We start from the raw sequence: 20,000 nt of genomic DNA, 5'->3' as shown, positions 1-20,000 counted from the left end.
GAACCACTATAATTTCTGTAAATCATAGCTCACAGTTTCGAAATGAATTGAATATATTTATTTATAAACCCTATATTTATACATAAGGGAAATGAATGAAATACCAAATTCACTAACAGGCGCTTTCTTGCCAATATGGTTCCGGGAATGTGGGTAGGTTCTTGGAAGGGAAATATCTCCGTCGAGAGAGAGAGAGAGAGAGAGAGAGAGAGAGAGAGAGAGAGAGAGAGAGAGATGTCTTTTATCGAAATCTTCATTTTATTTTCAGAGGGTTAGTCTTGAAAGCTTCCTGTTGGTGCGTATGAAAGAATTTGCCTTAAGGGGAATTTACTCTAAACATTCAATGTAAGCTCTGTTGGGGGTATGCTATTCCTAGCAGGTTATGCTAATAATGGCTACTAATACAGCTACTTCTGAACCTTTTTTTTTTTTTTTACTGCGGACACATTCGCCCATCAAAGATTTTGCTTAGACCTGAAGATATATTTAGGGTTGAATTGAAGTATTGTACTTGTAAGATTTTTGTAAGATATACAAACACATTCACACTTATGTATACAAATATATATATGTATATATATATATATATACATATATATATATATATATATATATATATAATATATATATATGCATCTATATAGACGCTCACGCTCACACTTATATATATATATATATATATATACACACATGCATATATATATATATATATTTATATATATACATATGCATGTATATACATATATATATATATATATATATATCATCTCATACGCATATTAACGCAAAGAGCCTTGCTTAGATTTCGCCAATCGTCTCTATCTTGAACTTTTAATTCAATACTTCTTCATTCATCGCATCTTACTTCACGTTTCTTAGTCCTCAGCTATGTAGGCCTGGGTCTTCTAACTCCTCTAGTGTATTATGGAGCCCAGATGAACGTTTGGTGAATTAATCTCATTGGGGAGTGCGAAGAGCATGCCCAAACCATCTCCATCTACCCCTCATCATGATCTCATCCACATATAGCACTCGAGTAATCTCTCTCATAGTTTCATTTCTAATTCTGTCCTGCCATTCAACTCCCAATATACTTTTGAGGGCTTTGTTCTCAAATCTATTAAATCTATTGGAGATTGTTTCAGTGTCATACCATGACTCATGTCCATAGAGTAACACCGATCTCACTAAACTGATATATGATTTTTATATGTAATTTCAGGTGATTTGATTTTCAAATTATATGTATATATGAATATATATATATATATATATATATATATGTATATGTATACATACATATATATATGCATATATATATATGTATATATATTTATACATATGAATATAAATATTTATATATATACATATATATATATATATATATATATGGTTGAATGTCTCCTTAGCTGCCCTTCGGAAATTTGGTTTTAAATACATGGTGATCTTTTTCTAGAAGTTACTTATTGGAAAAAAGTATATTTATTACAGTAGAACATAACTGATGTTATCTTGTTACGATATCTTTAAAGGATATTTTTTTCTAAAAGAATTCACGCCTTATTAAAAGAAACTTATTCAAGCTTATGGTGGATTAAGAACAATGAAATTCCATCACTCTATTTCATAGAGAGAGAGAGAGAGAGAGAGAGAGAGAGAGAGAGAGAGAGATTAGAATATCTTTAATCACCGAATTACATATTGAGATATTTATGTCTCTCAATCTCTCAATCATACAAACATATATATATATATATATATATACACACGTGTGCGCACACTATTGTGTATGCTTTATAGTTACGGAACACCCACATCTATTAATAGGCCCGCTCCGATAACTAGGCCTAGGTCTTCTGCGCCCTCAAATATATAGGCCGGCGTCATTAACGTCCAAACGTGACTGATAACTTTGATGTGACAAAATAACCTTAACCCACTGACAAGAGCACTCTCAAGGTCTCGGTGAGAAGAAGAAGAAGAAGAAGAAGAAGAAGAAGGAATGAGTAATCCGAGAGAGAGGGGGAGAGAAGTTATGATGATCCGAATGTAAGAGATGGCTCAAGACAGATGGTGTTAAAAAATGGATATATATGTATGTATGTATGTAAGTATATGTGTGTGTATGTATGTGTATATATACGTGGATATATATATATAAAGAGAGAGAGAGAGAGAGAGAGAGAGAGAGAGAGAGAGAGAGAGATGCGGGTGCCAATCATTACTTTTCAGTGCAATGGCACTAGTGAGTTATAGGGAAAAATTACCTTGAGGGGGTATTACGAGTAAGAGAAGAAATTGGTTATTATTTTGTTTTGTTTACTAAGATTATATAAATCCCAAGTGATGATTATTAGAGCAGTGTTTTTGTGCTGGTAACAGAGGAATAACGTTAATGATGATAGTAATTTGAAATGTTTCCTGTTGTTATTTTCAATATAGACAAGCAAGATATCACTTTTCTTTTATGAAAGTAACATTACTTCTAATATCCTTTATTTCCTTATTTCCTTTCCTTACTGGGCTATTTTCTCTGTTGGAGCCCTTTCTTTCCCAACTAGGGTTGTAGCTTATCTAATAATAATAATAATAATAATAATAATAATAATAATAATAATAATAATAATAATCTGGAATTGAGAGCACTGAATAACGGGATATAAACAAACCAATCTTTATTGTAGATTTTGCGTTTGATAGTCCGTGGTGTATTCGAGATAAAGAGATTTCAATCTGTCAGAATGGGCCTGACTGTAATTATTAATAGATCAAACTTATAAGCTGAAGGTTAGGAGTAGGGTTTAAACTTGAGCATGTTGCCATTGCCATAGATGCTGCAGCTTTTTCCTAAGATTAACTGAACTTTCGAAATTTCCTTAAATTTGACGCTATCTAAACCAATATTACCTTAGAATTACATTAGAAATTACCTTGAAATCATGCAAATTACCTCAAACTAAGGTAATTACCTTAAAAGAGTAAACCCTTGTTAGGAGTCAGAAATAGTTGAGTAACTGTGTTCCCCAGGTGTGTTTTGACAATTAAAAGAATAAGCTTAAAGATATCAATGCTAAGTATCTTCGATATAAGTAGTTTAAAAAAGGAAATATCATTTGTCACAGGAATTCGTTTTGAAATTTGAAATTCGTAGCGCTTCTTTGGCATTGCAACCCGTCATGATGGCAGGCCCTAAGTCATGGCTTCAGAGCAGACGTAACCGGTAACCGTTACGCGTGTGATTTTGCTTGCCAATGTGAACTTCCTTTCTATATCTACTTTGGCTTTGTAATAAACATTGACATGAATATTGCTATTACTGTTGTAAATTTGTATCCGAAGTTTATTGTTTTAACCAAGAAAAACGTTGTTTTTGCATTCAAATCAATGTAGAGATTATTCACTATCGTGAATCAGGTCCAGGTTCAGGTTTAGTTCGAGGCTTCGCCTTTGCATCGGCTCCTCTTGTGCCTTTTAGTTTTGTGTGTGCCTTATTTTCTCTAGTTTTTGTCTTTTCACCCACATTTGTTGTAGTGCCCTTTTCTTATCTTCAATATTTTCTTCACAGAAAAGGAATTTTCCAAATGTTTGTGAATGGTGTCCTACTGCTACAGATGATAATGAAAATGATAGTAATTATATATAAATTATAATGATGAGAGCTCTGCCACCATAAATATTGACAAGAGGATCGAATAAATATACAGCAACATGGGAAGAAATCTTTGAGGAGCTGGCACGAAGGGCGCCAATTGACTAGAACCATCCAAAGACAATGGTAGATCCTAGGCCCATAATAGTTTAGGAACCATCCAAAGCTAGATTGGTTTTGTTGAGCGTTGTTAGTACTTTAGACCAATTTAGTAGAAGGATAGCTGGGGATCTCCATCCACATACAAGTCATTAGTGATCTTCACCACCCAAACCCATCGAGTGAATTCTAAAATGTGACTCATGACCTTTTCTAAGCATGACCTGTTCTAAGGTATACCCTTGGCTGACCTTGCATAAATAGAGATGCTTTCAAAAGGAGTGGACATATAATAGTTTTACATGGATGATAGGAGTATAGGAATCTCGTAGATGTACTGTAAGTGTTCTTTCCTTTGGGAGGTAGTATAAGCCCCATGTTACTGATAGGCAATGTGTCTATATCAGCGACCGGTAAAAATTTATATTCGCTTATATTATGGGAAGAAATTGTGATTGGCAGATTTGCACAATATGCAATATTTAGCATACATGAGATGTATTTCGGTAGACCTACAGGTAAACGGAGCAGATGCGCCTATGAGCATGCTTATCTCTTGACAAAGAAGTTTCTCAAGGAGGTTAAACTATGCAAAAGACATTTCTGGTTTCAGGGATGAAAGGGTTTTCTTCACCAAATCAGGTTCATACCATTACTTGATATATATATATATATATATATATATATATACACACACACGTGTGTGTGTATGTGTTTACGTGTAAGCGTGGTTGTGTATATACTACATACTCATGTGTAGATATATATATATATATATATATGCATATATACATACTGTATATACACACATATATACATATATATATATATATATATATATCTATATATATGTATATATATATATATATATATACAATATCTATATATGTATATATATATATGTGTGTGCATATATATATATATATATATATTTATATGTATATATATATATATATATATATATTTATATGTATATATATATATATATATATATACTGTATATATATACGCACATACCATGTACCATGTGGCGGTTGAAACAGATAGTGCTAGAAGAGTTCAGCATTCTGGTACTTAGGCAAAACAGCGACTCTTTTCTTATTATCTGTTGTGGTATGTATATGGAGAATTTTCTTCTCTCTCCTCTTCTTCCTTTTCATCTTTCTCTTCCTCCTTTTCTTCAGCTTCTGATGACTCACCTGCTCTATTTATGGTTTTCCCTTCGCCCAAAATATTCTTCCGCCTTCACATCTCTCTTTTCAAACTTTATTCCCGTCTGCATCAGTTTTTGCCAATTTTCTCTTTATATTGGTATTTATTCTTTTGCTTCTCTGTTAAGAGTGATACTTGTTATTCCAGTAACCTGTTTATCGAAATCAGTTCTCCATTTTTGTGTCTTTTTCTTTGCTATTTCTCTCATTTATCGGATCACTTCCTAAGATTTTTTTTTCATGTCAAAGTATCCTTAATTACTATTCTCTCTCTCTCTCTCTCTCTCTCTCTCTCTCTCTCTCTCTCTCTCTGAATCTGTCCATGTATATGTACCTCCTTATATGCATGTCTGTATAAGTATAATCGTATATCAGAGTGTACTTTTCCCTTTATCTCTCTTTTTTTAAGTACAGAAATCTACTGTTATGAAATTCCTCCAAGTAAGAAAATAGACACCTCTTCGTCCTGAAGTCACTGATCTCATTCTTAAGAAGCCCGTGGAGTCTTGAAGGATGTGTCATGATGTCATTTTTAAAATATCGATGTACCTGAACTCCATTTTGACTTATTTCGCTTTTAGTTTTGAGAAAACTAATGTCATTCGCTTTCAGTTTTTGAGAAGACTAACAAGAAAAGAAAATATGGAGGCAAGGTTGGCTAGTGAGTTTGTTTCGATGACTAAAATAAATCAAGAGTATTTGCTTACTGGAGATATTTATAGCACTTCTCCGGATAGATCCACACCATCGTCTCTCAAGTTGAGATTGTTTTTGTAGCTTGGCTGTATCTGTTTTTTTTTTTTTTTTTTTTTTTTTTTGCACCTTCTGAGAGTCCAAGTATTCTATCTATCTTGGCAAAGGCATTATTGGTTTTTTATATCTTTTATGGAATAAAATTTGGTAAAATTAAAGCAGTTGAAGCGTTTAATATTCAGAATTATTTTATTAATGTATTACATAAGACTCTTTTCATTTACAAAGTCAAAAGAAGATTCAGGAATGTTGATAATGAAATTAAGCTAAAGCTATGAACACTAACAGTAAATAGTGTTAGTAATAGTAGTAGTAGTAGTAGTAGTAGTAGTAGTAGTAGTAGTAGTAATGAAGAGAAAGCGATTATTCATGACAATCCCTTGGATAGGCAAACAAATATATGGCTTATATATATATATATATATATATGTATATATATATATATATAATATATATATATATATATGTATATATATATATATATAAATATATATATATATATATATATATATATATATATATATATATATGTGTGTGTGTGTGTGTGTGTGTGTGTTTGTGTGTGCAGAAGCAAAAACTGAGTAAGTAACCTTAAGAGAAATCAGGTTTATAGACCTTTGCTGGCTTTGTTTTATTTAACTTCTGGCCTATTCCCTATTAATATAGTTACTCACCTCTCGTGTTCCATTGATTGGATTTCAGTCTCAAAGGACTCGGTTTTATGATAATTAAACGTTTTTTTTTTTTTTTTTTTTTTTTTTTTTTTACCAGCATATGTAGCCTATCAACATTCACTTATTATTCATAGCTCCCTCGGCTATGACTTACCATCTACTGCATGTCTAGATTCAAGTACAAACCTTGGCATTGCCTTTTCTTTGATTCCAAATTGTCTAAATACTAAGGACATCAAGGAATATTTTGACCCATAATGTGATCATCAGAGTTCAGTCAACACCTTTGAGGTTCATCAAACAGAGATTTGGAGTCATTGTGGAGTCTGTACCATGGTCTTCCACTGTCAAACCATTGTTCTCTAGTCTTGGGTAGTGGCATAGCCTTTGTACCATGGTCTTCCACTGTGTTGGGTTAGAATTCCCTTGTTTGAGTGTACACTCGGGCGCAATATTCTATATTATTTCTCTTCCTCTTGTTTTGTTAAAGTTTTTATAGTTTATATAAGAAATATTTATTTTGATGTTATTGTTCTTAGAAAATTTAATTTATCTTTGTTTCCTTTCCTCACTGGTCTATATTCCCTGATGGAGCCCCTGGGCTTATACCATCCTTTTTTTCCAACTAGGGTTGTAGCTTAGCAAGTAATAATAATAATAATAATAATAATAATAATAATAATGATAATAATAATAATAATAATAATAATAGTAAAGATAAATGCAGGACACAATGCGTAGTACCTAAAAAAATGATCAGTTTTCAGCACATTATAAGGCAGCGCATTTGTTATCATATAGATAAACTTTGGCCTACTTTTGAGATTCAAGGGGAAAATAACATGAATTTCAAATTTCCGGTTGTTTCCATAATACTAATTGAAATTTGGTTATAATACAGATGTGATTGAGTTAACTACTAAAGATCACCTTGAGGAGTATGATGCAGATTGCAGACACTTAACTAAGCTTAACACTACATTCAGTCCTTGTAATGAAACTCTAACACCACATTTATAGCATCTAACACCACTTCAACATCATCTTTAAAGCATTCAAAATCATTTCAGTAGCATGTTAACAGCAGGAAATTTCCTTTTTAACAATTTTTTATAGAATTCAACATTTTGAAAAAAAAATCGTAGCATTCTTTTTATGGCATCTAAAACCATTCTTAACCTAACACCTCACACTCAACACAATTTTAACATCACAGTCCTGGCATTCAACATCATTTAATACCACTTTCATAGCATCCACCCTAGTCCCATTTTATAACTATTTTATCATAATTTCACACATTCCAACACTATGTTGAAACCATCTTCACAACATAATACTAACGACATCTTCATACAATTTGATATAATTTCAATATCACCATAACAGCATCCGACATTCTACTGCCTTCTCCACAGCATCCAAGACCCTTTCAAAACCCACTTCATAGCATACACCGCAAATTTAACACTGGGTTCATAGCATCAAACACCCTTTTAACACCATTCTCACACTCTTGTATGTGATTTTAACACTGTCTTCTCAATATCTTACATATTTCTAATTAAGAAAGTAGACTATACGGTGTATATTTGTGGTTCGAAATGCCCTACTTGATATTTGATGTCCCATTTGTCAAACTCTGGTTAAAAAAAAAAAAAAACAATATGTTATTTTCATTAGGGACCTGTTAGCCATTTAAAACGGCACAAACTGAAAAACACTAACATTCACTTGAACATAGTCATGTTCCCCCATCTTTATAGATGTAAACATTCTTAACTTTATTCTTATCGTTGCTTGTGGCATTTAGGCCAACAAGGCTGACCCACATTTTTTTTTTACTCCTCTCAGCTTCACTTCTTTTAAGTCAGTTGTCATGTTAGGCCTATGGCTCATGCTCATTTGTTTTGGAGCAAAGAGACCTAAAACTTAAGTGACATTCTTGTTAGTTTTGGGGATTACATTTTGGTCCACATTCCATTTGCATACTGTAGGTATAAATATACGGAGGCATTTTGTAGAAAGTTGAAGACCAGTGTCTCTTTAATTGTATTTTTGTGAAGATTCTCATTAAAAGATTAATACTGAAATTTACTTATGACTTAGGAGTTCACTATGGGATTATTATTATTATTATTATTATCATTATTATTATTGTTGTTGTTGTTATTATTATTATTAAGCTACAACCCTAGTTGGAAAAGCAGGATATTATAAGCCCATGGGCTCCAACAGGGAAAATAGCTCAGTGAGGAAAGGAAAAAAGGAAAAAAATATTCTAAGAAGAGTAACAACATTAAAACAAATATCTATATAAACAATAAAAACATTAACAAAATAAAGATGAAGAGAAATAAGATAGAATAGTGTGCTCTAGTGTACCCCCAAGCAAGAGAATAGATTAAATACTAGTCTAGGCTCTTTTTTTGTACTTGTAACTGGATCATTATTCATTACCTTCAGATCTGGACGATGGTCGGTATTGAAAACATGCAGACTATTAACAGTCTTTTATGTAACATATGCGCATATAATTAAGGCTTTGACATTTCAGGATTAACTATATCATCCAGCATTCAATATAGTTTATTACAGTAACTTATTATTAAGTATTTTTGCATAACAAAGTGGCATAGGTACAATATCTATGCATGAATTTAAGATTTTCAAAACCTGTCAATGATTTTATATCTACTCTCACTGACATAATTCGGTGTTGGAGAGAAGTGAATTTACGGACAAAGAAGCCAGCTATATTAATACTATCGTCATATCATTATTAAAATAGTCTCATTGAACCTTTTAACATGGTTTATCTTATATACCTACACAAGTTCCTTTTCCTTTGCTTAATTGTACTAATCTAGTATATAACTAATATCATTTTCTTTTTAACGAATTGTGTCCGTGAGAGCAGATATGAAATTATTGACAGGTTTGAATATATTAGTTTCATACATAGATATTGTACATATGTCACTTTGCTATGCATAACCTCTGTGATAAACGAGATTCAATGGGTTAAAATAAAGAAAATCCTTAAATGTTATAAAATAAAACGAAAAGAATTTAGTCAAATGGTCCTGCCAGTATTAACTTATACATCGGAAACTTGGAGCCTTACTAAAGCCTTAGAACATAAGCTAGTTTGACGTCAAAGAGCTATGGCAAAAAATAATGATGGGAATAACACTAAGAGACAGAAAAAGAGCAACATGGATACGAGAACAAACTAAAGTAGATGATATTATAACTACATGTAAGAAAAAGAAATGGATATGGGCAGGACATATAAGGAGAATGACAGATAATAGATAGAAGTTGAGAACAACAGACTGAGTCCCTCGAGATTACAAAAGAAGCTGAGAAAGGAAGATAAGACGATGTATTGACGAGCTAAGAAAATTTTAGGTATAGGCTGGCATAGGAAGACCATAAACAGACGCGAGTTGAAGGACATTTCACTAAATCCTACTATTTCCCAACATATTTATTTCAGGTCTGCTAGTAACACAGCAAGATATTTCCTAGACAGGGTTCTGATGTTGTATATACATGCTTACATAGATAAGAAGCACACACACACACACACACACATATATATATATATATATATGTACAGTATATATATGTGTATATATATATATATATATATATAGACACGCACACATATATATACACATACATACATACATACATATATATATATATATATATATATATATATATATATATATATATACATATATTCAATATTTTCACGAAAAGAAAATTTACCCCTTTTGATTTCAAAAGTAAGTATATTCCGTCATTTTATTTATATTTTTACTTCGTTTAGTAGCTTCCTGAAGAAAAAAAAATGGATTTATAAATGAATAAACAGTAGTATATAACTTCTTTACCTCCACTTGCTATCCCTTGATCATGCCATGTTTCAGGGCGTTTTCATTTGCATAAGAAATTTTCCTCATTTGTGAAATAAAACAATTACACAAAAGACGACTGCAAATATAAGAGTCTTAGCGGAAACTATTGACGATGGTGAAGTTACGTACTGTCCCCAAACTCAGACTAGAATATATTCAGTGTGGATACATATGTTGGGGCCAGTAGTGAAAAAAAATGGTCACCTTTGACCATTGGGAAAGATTGCAGTAATCCTTAACTTGGGGAATATTACCTATACAGTAGATTATCAATGCTCACTGAGATATCTTGCAATTTTTTTTAAAGAAATTTTCTAATGATCTTTTAGATATATTCTCTCGATGGGGCCAGTTATGAAAAAAGTCACCTTTAGTCATAAGGAAAGATGGTTGTAATCCTTAACTTGGGGAATATTACCTATACAGTAGATTATCAATGCTCACTAAGATATCTTCTAATGATTTTTATGAGATTTTCTAATGATCTTTTAAATATATTCTCTCGTGATATTGTCTTTCAATAGTCTTTTAAGATGTCTTACAATGATTTTACGAGAGGTCTTTCTATAATTTTTCGAGATGTTTTCCAATGACCTTTTGAGATATCTTCCATTGACTTTTCGAGATATCTTCCAATGACTTTTTGGGATATCTTCCTATGGCCTTTTGAGATACCTTCCAATGTCTTTTCGAGATATCTTCCAATGACTTTTCGGAATATCTTCCTATGGCCTTTTGAGATATCTTCCTATGATTTAAGATATCTTCCTGTGACTTTCTGAGGTATCTCTTAATAACTTTGTCCCATGATCCTTCAGATGCCTTTCTAGGACTTTTTTAAATATCTTCCAATGACATCTGGCAATGTCATTAAATCAATTTTTAAGATTTATTCTTATGGCTTATTTAGATATCTTTTGCAAAAGATGAACAGACAGACAAACAGTCCCATGCAAGATTATAACCCAAAAATTTATAAATCATTTAAAGGGAAAGATATAAAATAAAATTTTTGCTATGTATAACCTTTACTATCCGTTTAAAAGATGCTAATTTCCGTAATCCAAAACATAAGCTCCTTAATCAAATATAGACTCAACATCTTTCCTTACCTCACTCAAAGAGGCGTAGACCAGTTGCTAACTTTGGCATCAAAATAGCTTTACGATGGCAGGGGGAGGAGGGAGAGGCCTCTCACATTTAGGCCTTGACCCAGTCTCTCTCTCTCTCTCTCTCTCTCTCTCTCTCTCTCTCTCTACAATTTGGGCTAACATTGTGAATGCCTTCTTGCTCGTTAAAGCTCACTGGTGCACTTCTAAGAAAAGACTCTCTCTCTCTCTCTCTCTCTCTCTCTCTCTCTCTCTCTCTCAGATTATACTGAGAATTTAAGTAAATAAAGATAACTAGCGATTTAAAGACGTTGCTCAAATGATTCTTGGTAGTGAACACGGCTTAGCGGTTTATATTGAGTGATCATCTTATGGCAATTTCCCTTTAATCCGCATCTTGCGCCTCTTGTACCCTACATCTGTCTGTCACGTTCTTCCCATCGTTCTAGCCTCCCCTGGTGTGGCATCATAAAAAAAAAAAGAGAAGAGAAAAAATTCTGAAATGTGGCCTAGTAAAGGGAGGAGGAAAAAAAAAATTCTCATGTCATGTGTGAGCTGTGAAGGGGGAGTTAGTGGGTCAAGGTCTCTTGCGATCTGAGTTCTGAGATGACAAGCGAGATGCCGGGCGCAGGGGGTCGTATCGTCACGCCTCTCTCTCTCTCTCTCTCTCTCTCTCTCTCTCTGTATATATATATATATATATATATATATATATATATATATATATATGTATATATATATATATGTATGTATGTATATATACATATATATGTGTGCATATATATATTTGCGTATATAAATAAATATACTGTATATGTATATATATATATATATATATATACATAAATATATATATATATATATATATATATATATATATATATATATATATACATACATATATAATCTTCTTCGTTTAAAATTATTTGATTTTTCATAGGTTCTTGATCATATAAATTTTCAATCTTTCAGGAAAATAAAAACTCATCAGATCCGTCTCAGTTACTTCACTTTAAGGGCTAGTTCTCTGGTCCTGTGCTGCAAGGGAACCTTACTCTATACGGGACGTTCACAGTCATTTTATATTGCGCATTCGAAGACACTCAGCATTTCACACAGCATATGGCTCGTTCATTGTCAAATCCAAACTATCGAAGCATTTAGAGAACGAGAAAGTCTTCAGTTTCCTCTTGAAAGCCTTCATATCTTCAGTCTTTCGGATGTCTAGTGGGAGCTTATTGTGTAATCTGGGGGCCGCATATTTAAAGGCTTTAGACTCTTAGAGCCTACGGTAGACACATATCTGTTTTAGCTTACTTGTCCTAACATTTATACCTAATGTTAGATTTATGTAGCCTTGTGGCAGCAAAGGGACTTTTTCTTAATAAATCATTGCCATAAACAAACGGAAAATGGTCAACATGTCACTTTTGCCTAAGAAGAAAAATTCCCATCTGATTTAATAACCGCAGTAAATCCATCTGGATGGAAATAAAATTGATAAAAGTGATAAAATAACGGGTTTTCCTAAAGGATAGGGATAAAATAACGTTTTTTTTTCCTAAAGGATAGTGATAGAATAACGGTTTTCCCCAAAGGATAGTGATAAAATAACAGTTTTTCTAAAAGGATAGTGGTAAAATAAGTTTTCCCTAAGGGATAGTGATAAAATAACGGTTTTCCCTAAAGAATTGTGATAAAATAACGGTTTTCCCTAAAGGATAGTGATAAAATAACGGGTTTCTCTGAAGGACAGTGATAAAATAACGGTTTTCCGTAATGGATAGTGAAAAAATGACGGTTATCCCTAAAGGACAGTGATAAAATAACGGTTTTTCCTGAAGAATGGTTTTTTTTCGCATTCCGGTGTGAAGAAGGTTAACAAAACTAAAGTCCCCAGATTAAAGTGATATTATACAGTATAGCTGTAGACTGATAAGAATTTGTTGTTCAGTCTTATTGAACTTCCATGTTTAGCAGAGTTTTGACGCTTCGAACTTGTGAACGATGGTTTAGCTGCTATACCATTTTCTTTTTTTTTTCTTTTTTTCTTTTTGACTCCCCGATAGGGCCAATAGGGCTGTGTTTATATAAAGCAGAGAAACATATTAAATATCGACCATTCAAATGTTGATCCATTAATATATATATATATATATATATATATATATAAATATATATATATATATATATATATATATATATATATATATATATATATATATATATATATATATATATATGTGTGTGTGTGTGTGTGTGTGTATGTGTGTGTGTTGGGGGTGTGTGTCTGTGTCTGTATGTATGTACGTATGTATGTATGTGTATATCTCTAATTATATAAAGTGTGATTGTGTGTACGCGCGTACTCGTATATGTACTTCACATGAGGACTATTAATGAAGATTTCACGATTTGACCTCAGGATCCAGCCATGTGTTTAAGGCTGCTTATAAGAGCACTTTGAGATTAGGCGCAACTTCTTTTAAAAGACGATGATGTAAATCTATTTTGAGCTCTTCGAGCCATCGGCGCTAATGCATTTGACTTCAGTCTGCAATTTCATAGTGAGCTATTTTTATCTCCTCGAGTCTTTGGTACGTAGTGTATTATATTGGTAAAAGTAGGCCTATGCCGTGTTTATCATTACCAGTAGATCTTTGTCGACCTAAAACAAACAGGAAACGTTTGTTTAACATATCGGAATTTGACTTACATCTGGCCTCAGGAATGCCAGCTTATTGAGCGTAACATTGTTTATTCAACATTTTTTTCTACATATTCGCTCTAATGTTATCTTTTTTCAATTCTATATAAAAAAAAAATCTCGATTTCTTTATCTCTTCATTCCATTTAGAAAATATCCTTCTACGCAAGGAATTGACAAAATAATTAAAAAATAAGGGGAAATTACTTAGCGATAGTTATGATGTAATTAAACCCACAATACTATATTTAAATTGTTATTCTGTATAAGAGTTGATACTTACATTCATGTACTGAACCTTCGTCATTATACAACGAAACCCAAAATCATGTATTAAACATTATTCATTAAACTGTTCTGTATATAAAATTAAACCAACTTTTACGTACTAAACTTTCGTGATGAAATCTTTATTCTTTATATTATCTCTCTCTCTCTCTCTCTCTCTCTCTCTCTCTCTCTCTCTCTCTCTCTCTCCTCATCTCTCTCTCTCTCTCTCTCTCTCTCGTTACTGTAACTATCATTATTATTATTATTATTATTATTATTATTATTATTGTTGTTGTTGTTGTTGTAGTTGTTGTTGAAGTTATTCTTGAAGTTATTCTTGAAGATTTTAATAATAAAAAGCAGTAATAATCCGAAGAAAAGAGGCTATAAGAGTGTCTGTGATAACAAAGGAAAAGGCATGTTAAAGTCTAACAACCTTGGTATAAATTTACAAGCTAATATCTCATATTGGGAAAAGAACAATTCATACACATAATCATCTTGGTTTAATCATAAGGAGCAAAATCAACATAGTCTGTTTCATTTCACTTAATAAAGAAAAAAAGCTTGAATGAACTTCTTAATGAAATAAAAAGACTATCTGTCTGGGATGAAATCTGACACCTACAATATATAGCCTCTAAAGCTTTTGTAACAATTTACTTACTGATATTGATAAGTCCTGATCTGAGCATGGAGAGCTGAAGGCGATTTGGCAAGAGGGAGACGGGGTCCTTGGCATGCCGGACTTTGTTCTTGGGCTTGTCGCTGTGTCTGGAGGCCGACTTAGACCGGCCCTTCTTCCTCTTGCCTCCTGCATTTTCGGCAGCCACGACACTGGGCTCAGCCGAGGAGGTGGCTGGGCTCTCGTCAGCGGACATAGCATCTCGATCCCGCATCATAACGCACCTCTTCTTTCAAATTTTTGCTGACGAATAATTCCCAACACTCAACCCCCACCGAAAAAAAAGATCACCACTCTTTCCACAACTATTTCTGCTACTACAATTGCTACCTTTATCTTTGTATTGATATTTCACAAAAACGACCTGAACCCAACACCGCTTGCACTTCTTCTGGAGGAAAGAATTTCAGGTGCTTGAACGCAGCCGTACCTGCAGCAGCAGCAACAACAGCCTTCGATACCTCTCTACAACCCTACCAGCACTCGGCGATGGCACTGTTCGAATCATCAGATTCCACTTCTCACTACGTCATCCCTTCTCCCGAAGATGGTGATCCTCAGTCGATTTCTTTGAGAGGAAGGCTCGGTTTCGAAGGCACACCGTGGCTGGGCCACCTCGAAATAAAAAATTCACTACGCTGTACTGAGCGAATCCCTGCTCCTTCGGCAGGAGGAAGCAGCGATCACTGAGCAGAAGGCCCTAATCTCACACTTCGGTTCTCCTCCAGGTATCTTTGTACATCCAACTTCCTTTCCCCTTTTTCCTTCCCGAGGGTCAAGGGCCGAAATTTCACACTCGAGACCACTCTGTAATTTTTGTGCCAAATGGGAAGGAGCGCCACTACGGCATGGACACGGGCACGTCTTCAGCGGGGCCAAATCCCAGGGTACTGCAGCGCCCGAGGCTTGCTAAGCCATACCTCTGCTCTCGCTTCCCACACCTCCCTCGGCTAAAACCGTAAGTTGAAGAACCCGGTACAGAAGCCAAGTATTTGGTGTACACACACACAGGCACTGACATCCCAAGGAGGGAGGGGGGGGGAGTGCCACTACCCCCCACTGGCACACCCTCCTCTACCACTACAACCACCGTTACCACAATCACTGGCTACACACACACACACACACACATACACACGCACCCACACACAACACATACACACCTCACCTCACACCTCACTCCCTCATACCTTAATTCTCATTCCGGTACGCTTGGCCATTTATAATGGTACATCAATATCCGTAAACCTCCCAAAGGAATTTTCCTTATTTGTGCTTTATGTTGTCTCTATCCAGTGTCCCTCTACTCCTCAGTTCTATTACGAGGAAGTGTACATTGCAATAGACATTCAAGAGTTACCTTTACATCTCAAAAAGAAAACATTAATATAGCCAACTCGGGCACACTGTTCTGTCTAATACCTTTTTCCCTTGTTTTGTTAAAGCTTTTATTGTTTATATAGGAAATATTTATTTTAATGTTGTTAATGTTCTTAAATTATGCTATTTTTCCTTGTTACCTTTCCTCACTGGGCTATTTTCCCTGTTGGGGCCCCTAGGCTTATAGCATCTTGCTTTTCCAACTAGGGTTGTAGCCTAGCAAGTAATAATAATAATAATAATAATAATAATAATAATATAATAATAATAATAATAATAATAATAATAATAAATGTTCTCCTGAATATCTTCAAAACTGAAAAGTAAAGTAATAAGCCTCTTTAGTGCAAGACTTCCAATTTATAAGACATCACTAAGTTATTTCATTTAGACATCCGATTGGAAATAATTTAATTAAATTAATTAGTCAGACATTAATCTTTCTTTTCTTACGCAACGTTCCTTTGCTATTTCGTCCCTATGGGCTTGAAGGTCGAACATCGCAGTGTGATATTAAATTCACTTGTTTAGATGAAAATGTTACATGATTATACTATTAAGGTTTTTAGAAATGATGGGATTCTTAGGAGAGTTAACCCTGCAATTCTTGAGCGATATTTATTGTATAAAGATACAGCCTACCTTCTGTTAAATGGAGATGAATATTTTTATCATTCATATATATATAAATATATATATATATATATATTATATATATATATATATATATATATATATAATATATATATATATATATTTGTATATGTTGAAGAAATGATGAAAACAATTATATCAAGAAGACAATTTTCTAGTTTATCACTGGGCTGCTCCATTTATTCATATTTTTCCGTCAGTGGGTTCAGCAAATACATATTGGCTATCATCAGGGCATTCTTACAAAGAGATCATTAATCCTATTTAATGGCAATGCATTTGTAATGCGCGTGAAGCAAACAACACATAACCTATCTACGTTTTCTTCTATACTGTAACCGCCATCAGACTTCACGTTAAAAGAATAGTTGAATGTAATAGGCTTATTTAAACTCTATGCCAATTATTATCATTATTATTTTTACCTAAGGTTCAACCCTAGTTGGAAAAGCAGGATGCTATTAGCCCAAGGGCTCCAACAGGAATAAATAACCCAGGAATGATAGGAAATAAGAAAGTGAATAAACTAATTCAAATAGAATATTTCAAGAACCGTAACATTGGAATAAATCTTTCATTTGTAGACTATAAAAGTTCCAGGAGGAAGAAAATAAGATAGAATAGTATGCCTGATTGTACCCTCAAGCCAAAGAGCTCTACTCTAAGACAGTGAAAGACCGCGGTGCAGTGGGCTATGTCACCACCCCTTACTAAGAAGAAAGTAGCTACTGAATGATTACAATGCAGTAGTTAACCCTATGAGCGAAGAAGAATTGTTTGGTAATCTCATTGCTGTCAGGTGTATAAGGACAGAGGAGATGTGGAAAGAATAGGCCAGACTATTAGGTATATGTGTAACTAAAAGAAAAATGAACCGTAATCAGAGAGAGGGAATCAATGTGGTTCTGTCTGCCAGTCAAACGACCCCAATGACTCTCTTGCGGTAGTATCTCAACGATTGGCTGGTGGCCGTATCGTGAAAAACCATTGAATATAAACATACAATTGATACGCTCATGCGACACCTCGGTGGCCTATTAGTACCTGTTGTTTTGAAATTAATTTAATGGTTCGGGTGGTGTTTTCGTATCAATTCCTCCCTTCTTTCGTCTCACATTTATAAAAAAAAAAAAAAAAATTAATTAACAAACAAAATCATTGGTGCCACAAGTCCGTGAAATTCTGATGAAAAGTGCCCAAGAGAAAGGCTATGCTTAAGGCACTTCTATATATATATATATATATATATAATAAATGTAATATATATATTATATATATAAGTTCTTTAAGCATAGTCTTTCTCTTAGGCACTTTTCATCAAAATTTCACGTACTTATGGCACCAATGATTTTGTTTGTTATTTAGACATTTTTTTATTATGAGTGCCTAAGAGAAAGGACTATGCTTAAGGCACTTTTATATATATATATATATATATGTGTGTGTGTGTATATATATATATATACATATAATATATATATATATATATAATACATGTGTGTACAGAATATTGAAAGTATTCCACTAAATTACTATGTGTAAAGTTACTAAATTTGAATGTGGGTTACTATCTCGGCCTCTGACGAAACAATTCCATGACCTAAGCTAAACCAATGGGCAGCTGATGCATTTATTAACGAACCCCCTAGAGACTGTCATCTTATGGGTGTTCTTTCTTTTTACTTTTTTTTTTTTAATGTAAGTCTCATGATATCAATCACATAGGCGCATGCGTGTGTATTTGTGTGTGTGTGTGTGTGTGGACAAAGTACTGCAATACACTTAGATTAAATAACTTTAGATATAAGAATAAAAATCATTTCTGAAATTCTATACGATTTTTTTTTTTCTAAATGCTCAAAATATTAATACCAACTTCATGTTAAAAACTAAATTATTATGTTTTCATTATATATCTTTGTCTCATATTCATTCTGAATTCATTCCACAAATAATATTTATTTAATTTTACGCTTTTGATATTGATTAAAGTTCATAATTCTCATATTCTATTGTGATGCTAGATGTTATTCTATTATTTATTGCATCAATAATGTCTTTCCATCTGACATATTGCAATAAAATATCTATTCTATGTACTTCTTACGTTTATTTCTGTTCTTGTTGTGTGTTTTTTTTCTATTTGATGTACTTTAATGAAGGGTTTATAAACATCTCGTCAGTTTTTTACTTGAGTTTAAAATTGAAGGATTTGGCTTAATTATATCATCTATTTGACATTGTGTGAAATGCAGATAGTTAACTGCTGGAATGTTCGCTTTAATTTCTTATTTTTCTAAATGTATGTTGTTCCTCTTTTTGCAAATACCAGGATTGTAACATTTTATTTATTTTCAAGCCATTATTTTTATTCTGGTATTGTTTTTAGCATTTAAATATAAATTCCTATCTCTTTTCATCAACTTATCTTTTTAACCGCCTTCAGTTTCAAAATTACTAGCTTACGAAATATATTCTCCTAACTATATATTCAGAAAACTGTCCCATTTAACCTGCCATTATTTTCATATTATATCTAAAGAAAATTACCTTATTCTAGCTTATTTACTTTCTCGTTATTAGAAAAAGAAATATCAATTATAAGTAAATTGAATTATTCTAGCGCTTAGTTTCTCAATCGATTTAATTTTGGTAGTTAATATGTTCCCTCAGTTAGCAAATACATTCTTGGAAATATTCTAACTAACCCATCTATTTGTGAAAGTATCAAAATACTTCTCTGTTAGATCTTGTATACTCGGAAGTGAGTCAGCACCTGAAGAATTCTCTCTCTCTCTCTCTCTCTCTCCTCTCTCTCTCTCTCTTTTTATCCATCCTTATACATGAAACGAATGTATTTATTGTATAAATACCCTAGTC

At 33.1% G+C, this 20,000-nt stretch overlaps 1 protein-coding gene across 6 annotated transcripts in view; it reads right to left on the bottom strand.

Annotated features, from left to right (window-relative positions):
* Nucleotides 1–20,000, bottom strand: part of Ptp36E (protein tyrosine phosphatase 36E) — a 208,800-nt gene that overhangs the window by 139,403 nt on the left and 49,397 nt on the right. For 2 of the 6 annotated variants that reach the window (XM_068346508.1, XM_068346507.1), the window contains exon 1: nucleotides 15,069–16,043. The exons of the other annotated variants lie outside the window; for them this stretch is intronic. In XM_068346508.1, coding sequence (XP_068202609.1) covers nucleotides 15,069–15,303 — 235 coding nt within the window. In that variant the 5' untranslated portion in view covers nucleotides 15,304–16,043. Of the gene's footprint in view, nucleotides 1–15,068; nucleotides 16,044–20,000 lie in introns of those variants that run through there. 6 annotated transcript variants of the gene reach the window in all.

Source organism: Palaemon carinicauda, chromosome 22 (assembly GCF_036898095.1).
Source record: "Palaemon carinicauda isolate YSFRI2023 chromosome 22, ASM3689809v2, whole genome shotgun sequence".
NCBI lineage: Eukaryota > Metazoa > Arthropoda > Malacostraca > Decapoda > Palaemonidae > Palaemon > Palaemon carinicauda.
The sequence above is the reverse complement of the archived record's forward strand: the minus strand, read 5'-3'. Positions and strand labels throughout refer to the sequence as shown.